The sequence below is a fragment of the Thamnophis sirtalis genome, unplaced genomic scaffold, assembly GCF_051295495.1.
Source record: "Thamnophis sirtalis isolate CommonGarterSnake01/CBP01778 unplaced genomic scaffold, rThaSir2_p1.2 scaffold_10, whole genome shotgun sequence".
Lineage (NCBI taxonomy): Eukaryota > Metazoa > Chordata > Lepidosauria > Squamata > Natricidae > Thamnophis > Thamnophis sirtalis.
Window position 1 is genome coordinate 60,168,447 of NW_028261390.1, and position 16,578 is coordinate 60,185,024.

At 38.9% G+C, this 16,578-nt stretch overlaps 1 protein-coding gene across 1 annotated transcript in view; it reads right to left on the bottom strand.

Moving 5' to 3' along the window:
- Positions 1–797: 797 nt before the first annotated feature.
- The window catches only part of NDST4 (N-deacetylase and N-sulfotransferase 4), a 144,187-nt gene continuing 128,406 nt past the window's right edge, over positions 798–16,578 (bottom strand). Inside the window, exons 8-15 of the mRNA XM_087724695.1 lie at positions 16,222–16,318; positions 15,604–15,727; positions 13,898–14,072; positions 10,655–10,825; positions 7,391–7,500; positions 5,380–5,482; positions 2,006–2,422; positions 798–1,224 (exon numbers count right to left, since the gene is read on the bottom strand). Of these exons, the coding sequence (XP_087580821.1) occupies positions 2,303–2,422; positions 5,380–5,482; positions 7,391–7,500; positions 10,655–10,825; positions 13,898–14,072; positions 15,604–15,727; positions 16,222–16,318 (900 nt within the window). The 3' untranslated portion in view covers positions 798–1,224; positions 2,006–2,302. The remainder of the gene's footprint in view (positions 1,225–2,005; positions 2,423–5,379; positions 5,483–7,390; positions 7,501–10,654; positions 10,826–13,897; positions 14,073–15,603; positions 15,728–16,221; positions 16,319–16,578) is intronic.

The window sequence follows — 16,578 nt, forward strand, 5'->3', positions numbered from 1 at the left end:
ACAGAGAAACCACCTTCCGCATTACTGCTGGGGAGGAAAATAGCTGAGGCGCAGCAATCCACTCTGCCACGCTTATCAGCTGGGCTTCAGAAAAAGGAATATAGTATAGAGCAGGGGCGGGCAGGTGGGCCCAGCTGATAGTCGGAGCTACCAGTTGGATTGGATTGGATTGTTTATTTGTATGCCGCCCTTTTCCCTGGGGGGACTCAGGGTGGCTCACAATCAAAAGGAAGGGGGGGGACAGACTTTTACATATAAGACAGTACATAATTAAAACGCAACATTCATACCATTCGGGCGGGTTACAATCTTTAGCCCCAGGCCTGACAGGATAGCCAGATTCTAAGGGCTGTGCGGAAGGTCTGGAGGGTGGTGAGGGTACGAAGCTCCACGGGGAGATCGTTCCATTGGGTCTGGGCTACCACCGAGAAGGCTCTCCTCCGCGTGGTGGCCAGTCGGCATTGGCCAGCGGATGGAACTCGGAGGAGGCCTAAACGATGAGATCTAATGGGTCGTGTGGAGGTGATCAGCAGAAGGCGGTCTCTCAAGTACCCAGATCCACTACCATGAAGGGCTTTATAGGTGGCAAGTAGCACCTTGAAGCGTATTCGGAGATTGACAGGTAGCCAGCGCAGCTCGCGGAGGATAGGTGTTATGTGGGTGAAGCGAGGTCAGAACTGGTGCAAACCGGTAGAATCCCAGCCCTGGTGCCAGTGGAGAAATTGACATATAAAAAGAAAGAACACTTGGGATTGGAGAAATAATATACACTTTCAATCAAATATTTAGAAATCCTGTGAAATGATGGAAACCCCCTCAGAATAGTGCAGTAGAAGTGTTTATTCTATAGAAGTGCGAAGGCGAAAGAAAGTGAGGCACAAGTTTGATGCCATCCCCTAAACAAATAAATAAAATAAATCAAGAAGTGGACAAATTATATCTCCTGTAGTTTCAGCATCAAATATATGTGGAGAGAATTGGGATTTGCATTGGTTAGATACAAAATAATCCATTTCAAGGCAGTTAATGTGAAAGTATCAGAATTAAGTTTCCAGTGGGAAGACTATATTTTCTGTCTCTGGGTCTAGGTTTACAAAATCCAGCTTCTGCAGATAGGAGAATTGTAGCCACTTGCGAATCTTTATTCGTCATTGCAGATGAAGTAACACTGGGAAACGTCAAGTCCTGGAATCCACATTTTTGAAACTGCATGGGAAGGATGCACTGGATGCAGGAAGAAAAAAAAACCACATTTAAAATTTTTTTAAGGTAATAATCATTTCATTCGACAGCATTTTGATGTTAGAAATGGTCATTCAGTTAATTCCAATTAATTACTATGATTTCCTCTCCTTCACAGAATCCCTGAACTCATAATTCCATAAAAGTGCTAAAGGTAAGATAATTTACTCCCCCCCCCCTGCAGAATAAGTACTCTATGCTCTATGAGACAAAAGTTTTCCCTAACATTTTTAAACAGTTGAATTGTTGCTTAAAAGTTCTAAGGTGGTGAAGATTTTTAGGAGAAGAGCAAGATATTCTCGCTTGCAAAGATTGTGTGAAATTATGTGAGTTTGAGGCAATCAAGAAAGAAAGGGAGGTACAAGGATTAGCAACCCAAATAATTTTCAGTAGAGATTCTGGAAGAGGAAAGCCACACAATATAATGCGTTTGTGGTGCAATCAGAACATTACGTGTGTTGAAGTTGTTTTAACGCAAACCAAAGATGCCTTTTAAAAAACAAGTTTAGATCATATTCTTATGCATGCCAGTGCTGTGTATGAGGTAATTTAAGGTGGTTCTGACAAGTGTCGTCAGCATCTTCATATCCGGCCACATGGGCGGCAAGCCACTCCCACCCGGTCACATGGGTGGCAAGTCACTCCCACAAAGGAGGCCACACCCACAGAGTAGGTTCGAACAATTTTTGAAACCCACCACTGCTTTGGGGAATAAACTACTAATTAAAAGTGAAGTTATCAAAAAAAATTTTTTTTAACAAACCTTGCAATCCACGGTGAGATGCATCCGTTCTTCGTCCTGTCAGACTGTAATTTGCCATATATGGTGATAACTCTAGGTCATATAGTCATATATGTACAGTTTCAGGGTATGCAGAATATATGTGAACCCCATAATGGATAAAGGATAATACTTCAAAGCTCTGATTGTTTTATTTGCTTGTTTTTGGTGCAGCTTTTTTTTCTTTTTAAAAAAAATATCCTTAACATCATGATATCTTCCATTGATAGCTGAGAGTGAACCAGGAAGTGATCAAAGTGGTTTCACTTGTGTTCTGTGCTATCTTAGTTTCTGGAGCTCTTGTCTTAGCCAGGATGGCAAAGGTTGTCCCAGTCTGTGTAACAATTTGGACAGTTCCACGTTGTGATCTCTGTAGTAATTTGAAAGGAATGCCCTAGACTGAGAATAAGGCAGGGTGGGGGAAATAAACTTTCAGATAGTTAACAATGTTTTAGTTACATGTTTCATTTCTGTAAAACATCCCATGACATAAAAGATAATTCCAAGTTATGCATAAGGTTCACAAAGTTTAAGAAATACATGTATTTAACTATTCATAAAATTTTGAATTAACGATAAATTGATCACAGATTAATTATCTGAACTTATAGACCAACTGAATATAAAAACAAGTGTGATTGTAATGTTTGAAGTATTGGATTAAGAGTAGGGAGACTCAAGTTTAAATTCATACTCAGACATGAACATTCAGTATAAACCCAATCTTATTCTAGGTTCTTATTGCAACACAAATAATTCTGAACTCTCTGTGCATTGTTTAGAATTTTTAGGAGCAAAAGCAGGATATAAAGCTCACAAATAATTTATCTTGCATAACCGTGTGCTTCAGAAGATGGGAATATCTAATCTTTTTTTTTTGTATTAAATAATGGTATACCTCTATAATCTCTAGGATATTGAGCAAATAGGAAGAAATCGTATCATGCCAAGCAAAAAGCAGGAAAAAAAGAAAACTCAGTTTGGCTATTGGTGTCAAAATCTAACATGCTTTCTAACAGGTGTACAATGGTATACACTGATCTATTACCGCATACACTTGTGGACAAGCCAAGAATTTTGGGTGCCACAATGCACCCCAAAATTGGATGTGGCTTATCTGCAGATGGGCTTAGCCATGACTTTTTTTAAAGTACCAGTATTTTAAATATATACTCACATATAAACCTATCCATGAATAAGACTACCCTTAATTTTTTAATGCAAATGCCATGAAAAATACAGCTTATCCATGGTGGTGCATTTTTCATAGTATTTGCATTAAAAATTCAAGGCTGGGTTTATACGTGAGTATGTATGTATGTTATATCAACATCTGATTCCATACAATGTATTGAAAAAGGAGGTTATCTGGGAACAAACATTACCATTTGTTCAAATAATTATTTTGGGTTTGTATTTGTGGTAAATTAAGTATGAAAAGAATAATTGGTGTCACATATTCACAATAAAAATAACACTAATCAGGAGCAACATTAAAAGTTGGGTATCTATTGTGGCTCGGCAGGAGTCGTTGGAGCTGCCGCCATACTCCGACAGCGAGGGGTCTTATGAGTCAGCCCTGGAGGAGGTAGAGGACCCTAGACAGGGTTCCGACTCCGAGCAGGGCGAGGAGAGACTGGTTGGCCACCAGGTGGCGTCTGAGCCTTGGATCAGTGGGGAGGAGACAAGAGTGAGTGATCCAGAAAACACCTGTGAGTTGTTCCGGGATGCATGCTGTCGAAGGGCTACTCAGCGTCAAGAACAATGGCCTAATTACAAGAGGTGGTTACGCTCAGCTGATGCTCATTAAGATCCTCTCCTGATTATAAAAGAGACTGCTTGTGCCACGCCTTTCTGCAGAAGTCAATGTTAAGGACTAACAAGAAACAAACTTGGCAGGCTGGATTGCTGCCAGAGTTTGTTTGCATTGCTGCCAAGTTTTGTAGGACTTGCTGCCAGAGTGTTTATCTCTTTGTTTATGTGGCTTGCAGCCAACGAGAGTCTTGACTGATTAAAAGAAACCTTCTCATTTATGTTGGTTTCGGCTTTCGTTCCTGAATGGAGGAAGGGGGTCAGATCAGGTATCCTAGACTTCCACAAGAAGCTTCTTCAGGTGGGAGAAGCGATTCCCAGCCTTCAAATCCTCTTGGCCTCATGGCCTTTATTTGTCCAGTTGAGCAATGAAAAGAGCAAGAATGAGCAATGGTGATTGCAGAAAATACGACTTCATCCACAGAGTGGTCAATACCTGGAATGCTCTACCTGACTCTGTTGTTACATCCTCACAACCCTCACAACCTTAAACTGTCTATTGTGGACCTCATCCCATTCCTAAGACGTCCGTAAAGGGGGCGTGCATAAGCGCACCAGCGTGCCTTCCCTCCCCATTTATTTGTATTTCTTTCGTTCATGTCCATGTTTATATTTTTACCTGAGATCTTTTCAATTTTTTACAAACTAATAATTACGAATACAAATGCTCTGTGATGACTGTACAGATTACATCTGAAGGAAAAATACAAATGAAAGTAGAGCATCAATAATAAAAAGAGAAGTTGGATTAATAATTAATAATGGAAAATTATTGTTGGAACTCTGGATGATTGGTGATATTATGGTCAATTGAAAATATGAATGTATATTATAAATTAATGGGAATACTTTGTTCTAATCTTCGCTTTTTCTCCTTGGAGATAGGTGATACTATAATACTTTAAAGACTTGTTGTTATTTGATAGATAATTATGAATTTAAAGAAACAAGGATTGTTACAAATGAAAGAATATTAATGGTAATTTGAACACATAATGCTCAATGACAGCGAAATATCCAGTTATGTTTAATGTAAACCAGTGATGTTAATCCTAAACTTAAGAATTGGTGCACAAAAACTTTTAACCAAACGACATGCTTGATGAAATGGAGGAAAGTTGTTCTTTGTTCTTCTCTTGCTTTGTTTTGTATGTGTTGTTTCGTTTAAAAAGAATAAAAATATATTTTAAAAAAATAATAAAAAGAGAAGAAAAAAGAAGGCTCCTTGTCAAGTGCTCTTCCAAAATGTGGAGTTCATGCTGCTTCCAGTGATGATATAGTTACTGTTAGGGTTGGACATCTTTTGAAAATTACTTGCAAAGATGCTTCCGAATGCATGAAGGCCTGAGCCGTGCACCTCTTTAAACAGAATAAATCTTTTTTCAGTATCTTTTTCAGATACTGCATTTTGCACTCCCACACACCTCTTTTCAATGATTACGATACGTGTGCGTGCACACAGAGCCATAGTAACAATTTCCCCCTTTTCAGGCCTTACTAAGTTATTACAGTAGATAACAATAATGTTTCAATTAAAATAATACCTCTTGATCCATCGGAGGGTATTTTCGGCCTTTACTTTTCCCCAAACATTTTATTTTTCCTCCGTCCAGCAGCTGGCACCAAAATCCTTTCTGAGGATCAAACCTAAAATATTGCACAGGTAAAAGTGGGGATAGCAATAACAATAGCAGTTAGACTTATATACCGCTTCATAGGGCTTTCAGCCCTCTCTAAGCGGTTTACAGAGTCAGCATATTGCCCCCAACAACAATCCGGGTCTTCGGATTGTTGTTGGGGGAAGGATGGAAGGCTGTGTCAACCCTGAGCCGGTGAGATTTGAACAGCCGAACTGCAGAACTGCAGTCAGCTGAAGCAGCCTGCAGTGCTGCATTTAACCACTGCGCCACCTTGGGATAGGAAGAGGACAAGAAGAGCCCACACCAAGCTATTTATTGCAGGAAATGGTCTTGGCAGAGAGTGGTTAATTTACTTTTCAAAGTTGGGGATGGATACATTTCAGTGGATTTCAGAATGCACATTAGGGAATAAACCAGAGGCAGTTCCTGCTATTGAATATATTGTTGTGGGACCTGTGACATACTTAGAAGAGTGAAAAGGCAGCTGTAAAAAACACTGAGAAATTTAATTAAATTTGGCAGATGCCTTGGAAGGCCAATGAGTTATTGGTTGGAGTATAGCAATAATGAGCTTGCTCCCACATTTTTTTTCTTTTTTGCCTTGGGCTTTTTCCAATAATAGCAATATTCCTATATATATACACTCACGACAGCACATTTTAGACAAAAGAGAAATTACTTTTCCAACTCAGTCTATTACTGCATTAATCCTCACCGCCCAAATAGTCTTTAGTAGTGGTATCAATTAAAACTAAATAAATCATTGATTAAATGAATATGTTGAGAGGAGTTCACATCCAGCTTGGATTTCCCAATCTTCTTTGTGCATAGCAAAGGCCTTTTGCTGGTTTTCAGTAATTTCCCAAGAGGAGAAATAGTATTGCTTGCTGTGCACCAGAAAAGAAATGAAGCTGTAGGATTATATTGCAAACAATATATTTGTTTCCAAGAAATATATTTGGAACAAAATGTTTAATTGGCAATAATTATTTCTTTGGTAGACTTTTTTTTTTGAAGAATGTAGATGGAATTCACTACCATTTAGGATCGTTTATATATTTCACTAGGCATTGGGCTAACACACTATGAAGTTATTAAAAGGAGCTTGTTTATTATGCCCTATAGAATCCTTTGGTCACGTTATATAAGTTGGAATATTAGCTGTTAGAAAGTAGTTTTTTTTTTCTTTAGGCAGATAACAACAGCTGTATATTGTTTCTAATTTCAGTGTCCATTTCTATAGCCATTTGAAATAAGAAAAATGTGAATATGTTACAAAAAAAAAACGATCACAGCTAGGCAGCCCCTTATCTTCATATTTGCGTGACCCGCCAAATGCGCGCATGACAAAAGCGCGCCGACAAAATCGCGGCGAGAAAACCGTGACGTCAAAATCGCAACCACAAAAGCGCGATTAGGGTTAAGGTAAGGGTTAGGGTTAGGGTTAGGTTCAGGGTTAGGTTTAGAGTTAGATTTAGGGTTAGGGTTATTACGTTGTTTTCGCGTTGTTTGTTGAAGGCACGCTTTTGTCGGCGCGCTTTTGTCGTGCGCGCATTTGTTGGTGAACCCATATAGCAATAGCAATAGTTAGATTTATATACTGCTTCATAGAGCTTTCAGCCCTCTCTAAGCGGTTTACAGAGTCAGCATATTGCCCCCAACAACAATCTGAGTCCTCATTTTACCCACCTCGGAAGGATGGAAGGCTGAGTCAACCTTGAGCCTAGTGGGATTTGAACAGCCGAACTGCAGTCAGCTGAAGTAGCCTGCAGTGCTGCATTTAACCACTGCGCCACCTCAGCTCTCTATATTTGCAGTGTATTAACAGGCTTTTTTAAAAAGAGTAAACTACTACCACAACCAGTAACATGATACTAATGCAAAATAAAGATGTATAAGAAGAAATTCAACTCACGTTAATGCATCGGAATAATTATAATGAGGAGCAACGCTCAGAAACTTCTGAACTCCATCCATGGTGGCTGCTGGATCACTTCTTAATTGCTGTCCATCAATAATTAACAACTGTAGAGATAGCACTAATTGTTTATTTAAATATAAAACTCAAAGGACTTATGAAATTGCAGCATGATTTATGCATTTAGAAAAAAGTTGGGATTCTCTCATTTTCCTTGGCATAGCAAGACAAACACATCTGTTGTGATTCATTAGGATTGCTTTGGATGACTTTGTCAAATTTGGTTTTTCCCATGCCATTAATTGAGCATAATCATGGTGATCAAGCTGGAGTAGGAGTACCACTGGTCATTGTGCTTCATTTATTAAATAGGTAAAGGTAAAAGTTGCCCTCGCACATATGTGCTAGTTGTTCCTGACACTTGGGGGTGGTGCTCATGCTTGTTTCAAAGCTGAAGGACCAGTGCTGCCCGAAAACGTCTCTGTGGTCATGTGGCTGGCATGACTAAACACCAAGGGGCATGGAATGCTGTTACTTTTCCACCAAAGGTGGTCCCTATTTTTCTACTTGCATTTTACCTACTTTCGAACTGCTAGGTTGGCAGAAGCTGGGACAAGTAATGGGAGCTCACTCTATTACGCAGAGCTAGGGATTCGAACTGCGGAACTACTGACTTTTCTGATCAACAAGTTCTTAGCCACTGAGCCACCGCATCCCATTTCTTAAATACCAGGAAGATAATTCCATGTTCTAACTTTAAAAGAAGGAGCAAATAGGTCAATCTTAAGATAGTCGCTGACACCAAGTTGCAATAGGAAAACGTTTGCATTTATTAACCTTCCTTGAAAAAGGAAGCTACGCCTAATGGCATAGACTTAAACTAAGAACATTAAAATTTCTTGCTCTGAGATTAACATTTCTGAAATAAATAGAATTTCCCAAATAAGTCCAGAAACAGTACACTGAACTTTTGAATATGCCTTTAAGAATAAATACATAAAATAATACTTATTTAAACCATGAGACATAATGTATACTCTAGACCAGTGTTTCTCAACCTTAGCAACTTGAAGATGTCTGGACTTCAAGTCCCAGAATTCCCCAGCCAGCGAATGCTGGCTGGGGAATTCTGGCAGTTGAAGTCCAGACATCTTCAAGTTGCCAAGTTTGAAAAACACTGCTCTAGACAGCTCTGGATAAAGCCAATTTCAGATTTGTTCCACATAGTTTGTGAAATAATTTCAGTAAATGGAATCAGAAATAGAATCAGTGATAGATGAAGCAGATACTGACAACTTAGCCTGAGCTCAGAAGCAGAACTGGGAAGGTTGATTATCCAATTGCTTTAGGGATTTCAGTCTGAAAAGTCACTTCGCTGATTGAAAGCAGTGATAAAATTATGAGTTCTACCGGTAATCAATAAGACTTTCCTCTTAAAATCCCTGAAGTCAATTGCCCACACTTCAAAATTTCTCAGTTAAAACAGTATTATAAAAATTAAGCTTGTCATAAGTAGAGAGTGAAGGCTTTTATGCCAGTTGAAGTTAGGTCTGTCTGAATGGCTATCAGTTTTGCACATGTTTGCTGTACAAAAAGGGCAGTAGATATGAACAGGTGGGCATGCGCGCGCGCACGCACACACACACAATATAATCTAGATTCCTTTACTTTTGTGACAAAGTTTAAGCAAGTTTATTATCGGAAATGAAATAAGTCTAAAATTAGCCAGCCAACTGATCTGGCTGCTGACATGACAAAGTGACAATTGTGCAGGTCTTTACTTGAGTTCATGTACCACAAATGGAAGATCAAGGATCAGCCTTAAAGAAACCAGATAGAACATAATTTTAACACAAAAATAGTTTGTGGCGAAAGCAACTGCCTGTGAAGTCTCCTGGATTGGTGCTGAAAGATGAAAATAGAAGCAGTATGCTCCATCCGATAATTGGGTAGACCAGGCTGCCCTGATAAAAAACACTTCAACGAGATAGAATCTTGTTGTGGCCCAGCAGGAGCCGTTGGAGCTGCCACCAGACTCCGACAGCGAGGGGCCCTATGAGTTGGTTCTGGAGGATGTGGAGGACCTTGGACAGGGTTCCGACTCCAAGCAGGGCGCAGAGAGGCTGGTTGGCCACCAGGAGGTGCCTGAGCCTTGGACTAGTGAAGAGGAGACAAGGGAGTGTGATCCTGACGTCATGCATTGGAGCAGTGGGGAGGAGACAAGCGAGTTGGTCCTGGATGCCCGGCAATGGAGAGCTAATAGACGTAAAGAACAGTTATGCAGTTACAGGAGATAATTGCACTTAGCCGGTGGTAATTAGGCTCTTCTCAAGACTATAAAAGGAATGATTGTTCACACGCTCGTTTCAGGAGTCAACGTATTCACTAGAGCTGGAGAACTCTTGTGGCTAGCTTGGCAGGCTGGATTGCTGCCAACGTCTAGTCTGTGCTGGATTGCTGCCAAGGGCTAGTCTGGTGTTAATAAATCCTTGAAGTATCTTTGAGTCGGCATGCTTTGGTTTGTGAAGAGGGGGACGGTCAGAACAGAATCTATATGTCACACACAATTGTTGATTGAGTTCAATTGGTCTGAAGTCATTAATTTCATTTAGGACTTACTTTCTCTATGATGGTTCTAAAATGCAAAAAATAGTAAACCGAACCCTCTTCTACCACCACTGATATGTCAAGTTGTCTTGGTTTGCCTGGGAATCTTCCAAATTCAAGATAAATTTACTGGTGAAAATGCTTTCCAAGCAAGAGATATTAATGCTAGAAATTAGATATGCAATATTCTTCTTTGAAGTTCACTGAATGGTTCATGTTATTGCATGTCTTCTTTATCTTCCATCACCACTGATGCAGACTTCTTTTATTTCTCAGTAGTAATGAGACTGGTTAGCATAAAATTACCTACTCGGAAACTTTGGATTATGGCTGAAATCTAATACTTAATTAAGTCTCTTCCCTGCAAACCTTTAGATTTATTCACAAAAAATTGTTCTAATTTCCTCAGTATAAATATCCAGCATTTAATTGGTAAGGAGATCTCAATTCTTCTGAAAGTAATTCTACATTTTAGGACATACATTAATTTCTGTCTCTAAAGTGCTTTGTGTTTTAAGGAAAAAAAAAACCAGAGGTTTATCAGTTCACTGTTAAACATCTTACAATCCATTATTAAACATGTTAAATATTACAGAAGTTATAAAATAATGATGGACATTTATCACAGAAAATTATAGGTGAAAAGGCAAATACCTGGGAAGAGGGGAAATATTTTAGCCATCTTTCTATGTGGACAGCATACCAGCCAGGAATCAAACATTTCTTCTGTAAGCCCTTTAGTTCAGATGGTGCCCCATCATTTGAAGCAATTACTTCATAGAAATTGAACTTGAGAGCAGTAGAGTCCTCATGAGAACGCTGATGCTAATTGGGAAAAATCCAGAGTTAAATGACCACAAGATAGATAGCTGAGAGTTTTCTAATAATTTTTACCAGTCCCCGTTATCACGTCTAGTGTCAGGGTTCCAAATACGATCCTCAATAAGAATCCGAGGCTAAGGAGAGGAAGGGGAAGGGATACAGAGAAGTAGGGGAGAGGTAAGGGAAGAAGGAAGGGAAAGGAGACAAGGAAAGAAGAAAGTAGAGGAGGGAAGGAGGGAGAGAAAGGAAGAGAGGAGATGAGAGGAAGAGAAAGGAAGGAAGATAGAGAGGAGGAGAGGAAGATGAAAGGGGAAGAGGAAGAGAGGAGGAGGGGAGAGGTAAGGGAAGAAGCAGGGGTGGGTTCCTACCAGTTCGCACCTATTCGGTAGAACCGGTTCATCAAATCTACCGAACCGGTTAGAAGAGGTTCCACCAGTGGACCCGGAAAGCAGGCCACACCTACAGAAGAGGTTCCAAAATTTTTTGAAACCCACCACTGGTCCTTGGATATGATTATTCTGCACTATCCTGCTCATATTTATAAAACTCAGTGCCTCTGTGAAAGGTAAGGATGACTACTGCATTTGTGGTGCAATCAGAACATTGCGTGTGTTGAAGTTGTTTTAACGCAAACCAAAGATGCCTTTTAAAAAAACAAGTATACATCATATTTTTATGCATGCCAGTGCTGTGTGTGAGGTAATTTAAGGTGGTTATGACAAGTGTCGTCGGCATCTTCATATCCGGTCACATGTGCGGCAAGCCCCTCCCATCCGGTCACATGGATGGCAAGCCACTCTCACAAAGGAGGCCACACCCACAGAGTAGGTTCGAACAATTTTTGAAACCCACCACTGGGAAGAAGGAAGGGAAAGGAGAAAGTAAGTAAGTAGAGGCGGGAGAAAAGAAAGGGAGAAGAAGGTGGTGTCAGGGGATGGTAAACAAAGCAACCCAAATGGAATATTATAATACTATAAATGGAATGTTAAATGTATAAGAACCATGAATGTAAAAAAAGAATAATAACTACCTGAATGTATACCTATAATTGTATATAGAGAACAAAAAATAAATAAATAAATAAAAGAATCCGAGGCTAGCAATTCCTCAAAGTTCAAATTTATTAAAGAAGCCATATTGGCACATCTGGAAAACTCGAATCTGAAAGCTTCCAGATTTTCCCCACCCAGTTGAAAGTTGAAGACCCTGCCCCAGCACCAGTGGTGGGTTTCAATTTTTTTTAGAACATCTTCTGTAGGTGTGGGAGTGGCTTGCTGATCAAGTCACCAGGTGGGAGTGGCTTGCCAACTATGTGACTGGGTGGGAGCGGCCAACTCGTAAAATGTGGTAAAACTCACTTAACAATGCTCTTGCTTAGCAACTAAAATGTTGGTTCAGAAACTCTGGCATTTGCAGCACGCAAGTCTTAAAGCTGTCAAGTGACAAGACCCTTGCACCCCTAACCCTTTAGAGAAAAAACACCAGGGGTCTTCAAACTTGACAGCTTTAAGACTTGTGGACTTCAACTCCCAGAATTCTTCCTCTCGCTCTTCATCTTGATGATGTGTGGAGGGAGGGAGCTGGAACCGGTTCTAAACGGCACTGTGGATTTGTGGAACCTCTTCTATAGAAGAGGTTAGGACTGGCAGGAACCCACCACTGCCCAGCACCCACATGTCCACCACATGGCCCAACCAGCCACTGTCACAAAGGAAGATTCCTGTCATCCATGTCAGTTCAGGTGCAGGGACAAAACGACTTTGACCCTGAGAAGGAATGTTATTTTGGCTACATATCTACTATGCTCCTTACAATTCTTCCTCCCAGTTTCTCACAGGAGAATACGTTTGAATTTGTGGCAGGCCTGAGGCTTAATTCAAAGATGGCTTCCAAGCCTGACATGTAGTTGATTTTCCACTTGGACCCTCTAATGAAATCTAATAAAATATCTTGCAGTACCTGGAACACGAATAGGTTTGTTAGAGTATATGTACCACAAAAATGATCCTATCATAAATGGTCAGTTTTTAGATACCCAAGAGACTTATTTTTTTCTGCAACATTATGATGATAAAAAGTATATTGTGAGGTTTTGCCTAGCATTTTATAGCATTTACACTTGTTCTGTAGTACCTACTGTTATTCAGTTACAAGGTGAATATAAAATGCTGCTTTTGACTTTTAAAGTCTTATGTTTCAAATGTTCTCTTTAAAAATTCCATTTTGTGTAAAAAACCCCATTAACTTTAAGACCTCTGAGTGAACCTCTCTTTCGTGCTTCTTTCTCTAGAGATATAAGACGTAATTATGCGTTAAAGGTATTTTTAGAGTTCTGCTATGTGTCCTCCTGAGAAATCAATATTTTTTCTTACTATCCTTCTTGTTTTCCTTGCAAAAGATTGCATGAAATGATTCTTGTGGTCCCTGCCATCTCTACAGTTCTATGAAGATTGTGCAGTCACACATAAGGGAAATCACAGAACGGTTTTCTTAAGGCTTTATAAGTTTTAAATAATGCCGTTTTAATTAGATAGCGATAACTGATTATCGCACAGTGCCTCAATAGAAGTCATTATCCTCAGTAATATGGGCACTAAGTGAGCAGGATTTAAAAAATGAAAGAACTGGGAATTGCGCAGGCTTGTAGATTTAAGACTGTCGCCATCAATTAAACTCAAATTTCATCATCTGAGGTTCACTGGTATTATACATTAATACCGCAATAGAGCAGGAGGTTGCAACCAAAGCTTGGCTTGTGGGGATAGAACTGTGCAACATTTTGTTGCAGTGATATAGGGCAGGGGTATCCAACCTTGGTAACTTTAAGGCTTGTGGACTTCAACTCCCAGGATTCCTCAGCCAGCTTGGAGGTTGGAGACCCCATTGCTAATGGTTTCTTCCAAGGGGCTTCTGGTAACAATGACAGCAGAAAAAAAAGCTTCACCTATTTGCTTCCCCTGTGTAATTTATTACATTAAATAAAGCACTATAACTAGTTAGCTTGCTGTAAAAGTGATGGCTTTTGTCTAATTTCTCATAATTGCGAACTCAGTTTGTTCATTCAGAGAATCTTACCTGATACCATGAATAGGCTCTGTCGGATGGATCAATGAGGATGGTGATGATTTTTGCTTTGGGTATCAAGGACGCTGCACGTTTTGGAGCATCTTCAGAATGGAAATAGCTGGCACTTTTCTCAAACAAAATATCAGCAGTGATATTTAAAGGGGTAGGGAAAAAATTCATATACCTGCAAGTAAAATTACAAAATCAGCAACGATGAGGGTTAAAAAAAAACACCACCTTGCTAAAATAAACTTTTGAAAACATAGATAAGGGATATAATGTATCTAAGTGAAAGTAAATGTAATTAATTGTATGATCTCAGGTGCTATTATTTTGAGGAGGAGAAGTCCTTATTAAAGCAGAGTACATTGTACAATTTCTCTCTCCTTATTCTAAATTAAAAGGCTCCAGACTAGTCACATTTTACGTATTGGACTAGTTCTAGGCCCATGATGGCAAACCTACGGCACAAGTGCCACAGGTGGCATGAAGAGCCCTCTCTGCGGGCACGCGAGCCATCGTTCCACCTCCACTGCATATGCGTGCACACCTCCTGCCGGCCAGCTCATTTTCAGGTCTCTGCTGTGCATGCATGGGGTGCATGTGGAAGACATGTGCGCATGTGTGGGGGTGGGTTGCATGTGTGGGCATTGCGTGCGCATGTGCAGGGGGGATGGGGTGTGCACAGAGGGTCATGTGCACATGTTTGGAGGGCACATGCGCATGAATGGAGTGAGGGAGCATGTTGGGGGTTGTGCGCACATGCACAAGGGGAGGTGGAAGTGTGAGGGGGGTCAAACACACATGTGTGGGGGACTGGGCACAGGTGGGGGGATTGTGTGCTTTCAGCACATGGCTACTAAAAGGTGCTGTTCTAAGCCTTTGAGCATGCTGATTGCCATTTTCTGTATATTATTTACAGTATGTTATGCCATTTTAAATAGAACCATGGAATTGTGCAAGTATCTTTCTTCAAAGTTCCATACCAGTTCTATTATAAATAGTGAAATATTTGCATTATTTTAGATTCTCATTTTCAGTTTTCTTGCCCAGCTGTTCTTTGAAGCTGTTTCTGTCTTTCTAATACATTTATTGATGCATTTAATGGATTGATTGGGATTTACTTCTCAGAACCCATATATACTGCAAATAGCATCTTTAGAATAGCCCTTTTCATTATCCCCTTTAACATCTTGTCATGTAAATTTTTTTAAAAAATCAACACTGTAATAATGTTAGTTGCCTGGTCCTGCTATTTTCCTCAGCTACATGATAATATTTTTGAAATGGGGCAGAAGATCAGACAAGTATATTCTAAATATAGAAGCTTTATGATAATTCTGATTAATTTTACTTTCTTTTCTTAAATATTTTCAACCTACAACTTCTTTTCTTTATTATTGTTATTTATGTGGCATTTAGAACACCTAATTAAAAACAAATAGAAAGAGATGAATAACAAACAAAACAAGTTATCCAGCTCTTTTCCAAAGGGCATTTGATTGTAAAGAATACAAATATTGGTATTATAATGACAAATAAAAAAAATCATACAGATAAAAAATCTCATCAGTGTGACCTAATTGGTAACTGATACTATATATATACTGTGCCCAGAAAATTCATCTGAAAATTGTTAAGGTATCACAAATATTTCTATAAGGAGTCCTCTGAGTTTCAGTATATGCTAAAAACTTTTGTTTTATTATTCTTACCAATCAATTCCCTTATGATAGTTGTTTCCATTAAAGAACTGAACTTCCTCAAAGGTTTTTGGGTTAGGAAGATTACTAATTATGGAGGGATGCATAAGGAGAAATAAATAGAGTGCTGTTGTTCCTACAAGGAAAAGAAAGTAGTCAGGATTATATAATAATGCAGAAAATAAGCAATATTTAATTTAAAGAAGTATGAAAAAATAAAGAACGGTTTTCAAGAAATATATTTCAAAGGAAAGAAGAAAATCAAACTTAAGGAATGATATATTAATTTTATGTAGGTTTATTGTCAAAGAATTAAGTTAAATTGTTTTTTTTTAAATTTCCTATATATTTATACTACAACTTTGCTAATATTAGGAATTTATATTCATTACATTGTACTAGCAATGTTTTACATTGTTCATTATATTATTTTTACTATAATAGGAAAATAGCCATATTATTAGCAAAACAATGGTAGTTTGGAAGTCCTAAAAAGTGGCCTAAATTGTTTCGCATAGCTTTTCCAATTCAGGAGACTTACAAAATAGCTACATACATCCAATACAAAATTGTTTCACTATTTTGTTCCTGAGGTGTTTTTTTTGTCTTTTTACTGTATAATTTTCTTACCTGTTTTCTGGGGTCCAATCACAAGAAATTTTGGTAGGTGGCCGCAAGTTTTGTCTCTAGACCAGATATCACGATGGCGTCTGTCATCACATGGATTCTGAAAATAATAATGAAAAAACCAGATTAGTTTGAAGTAATGTTCAAATATTTAATATTCTATCCAGCTGGAAAGTCCTTTGGAGCAAATGGTTGCTTTTTTTTTGAATAAAAATCAGATACTCTATTTCGGAGATACATGAATTCCTGATTTGAATTCTAAACATGCATATTTATACCCATAGTTTAAAAAAAACATTTCTCTCTATTATCATACTGGGGTGGTAGTGGTGGTGGTTTATACTTGAAATCTCTTTCCCA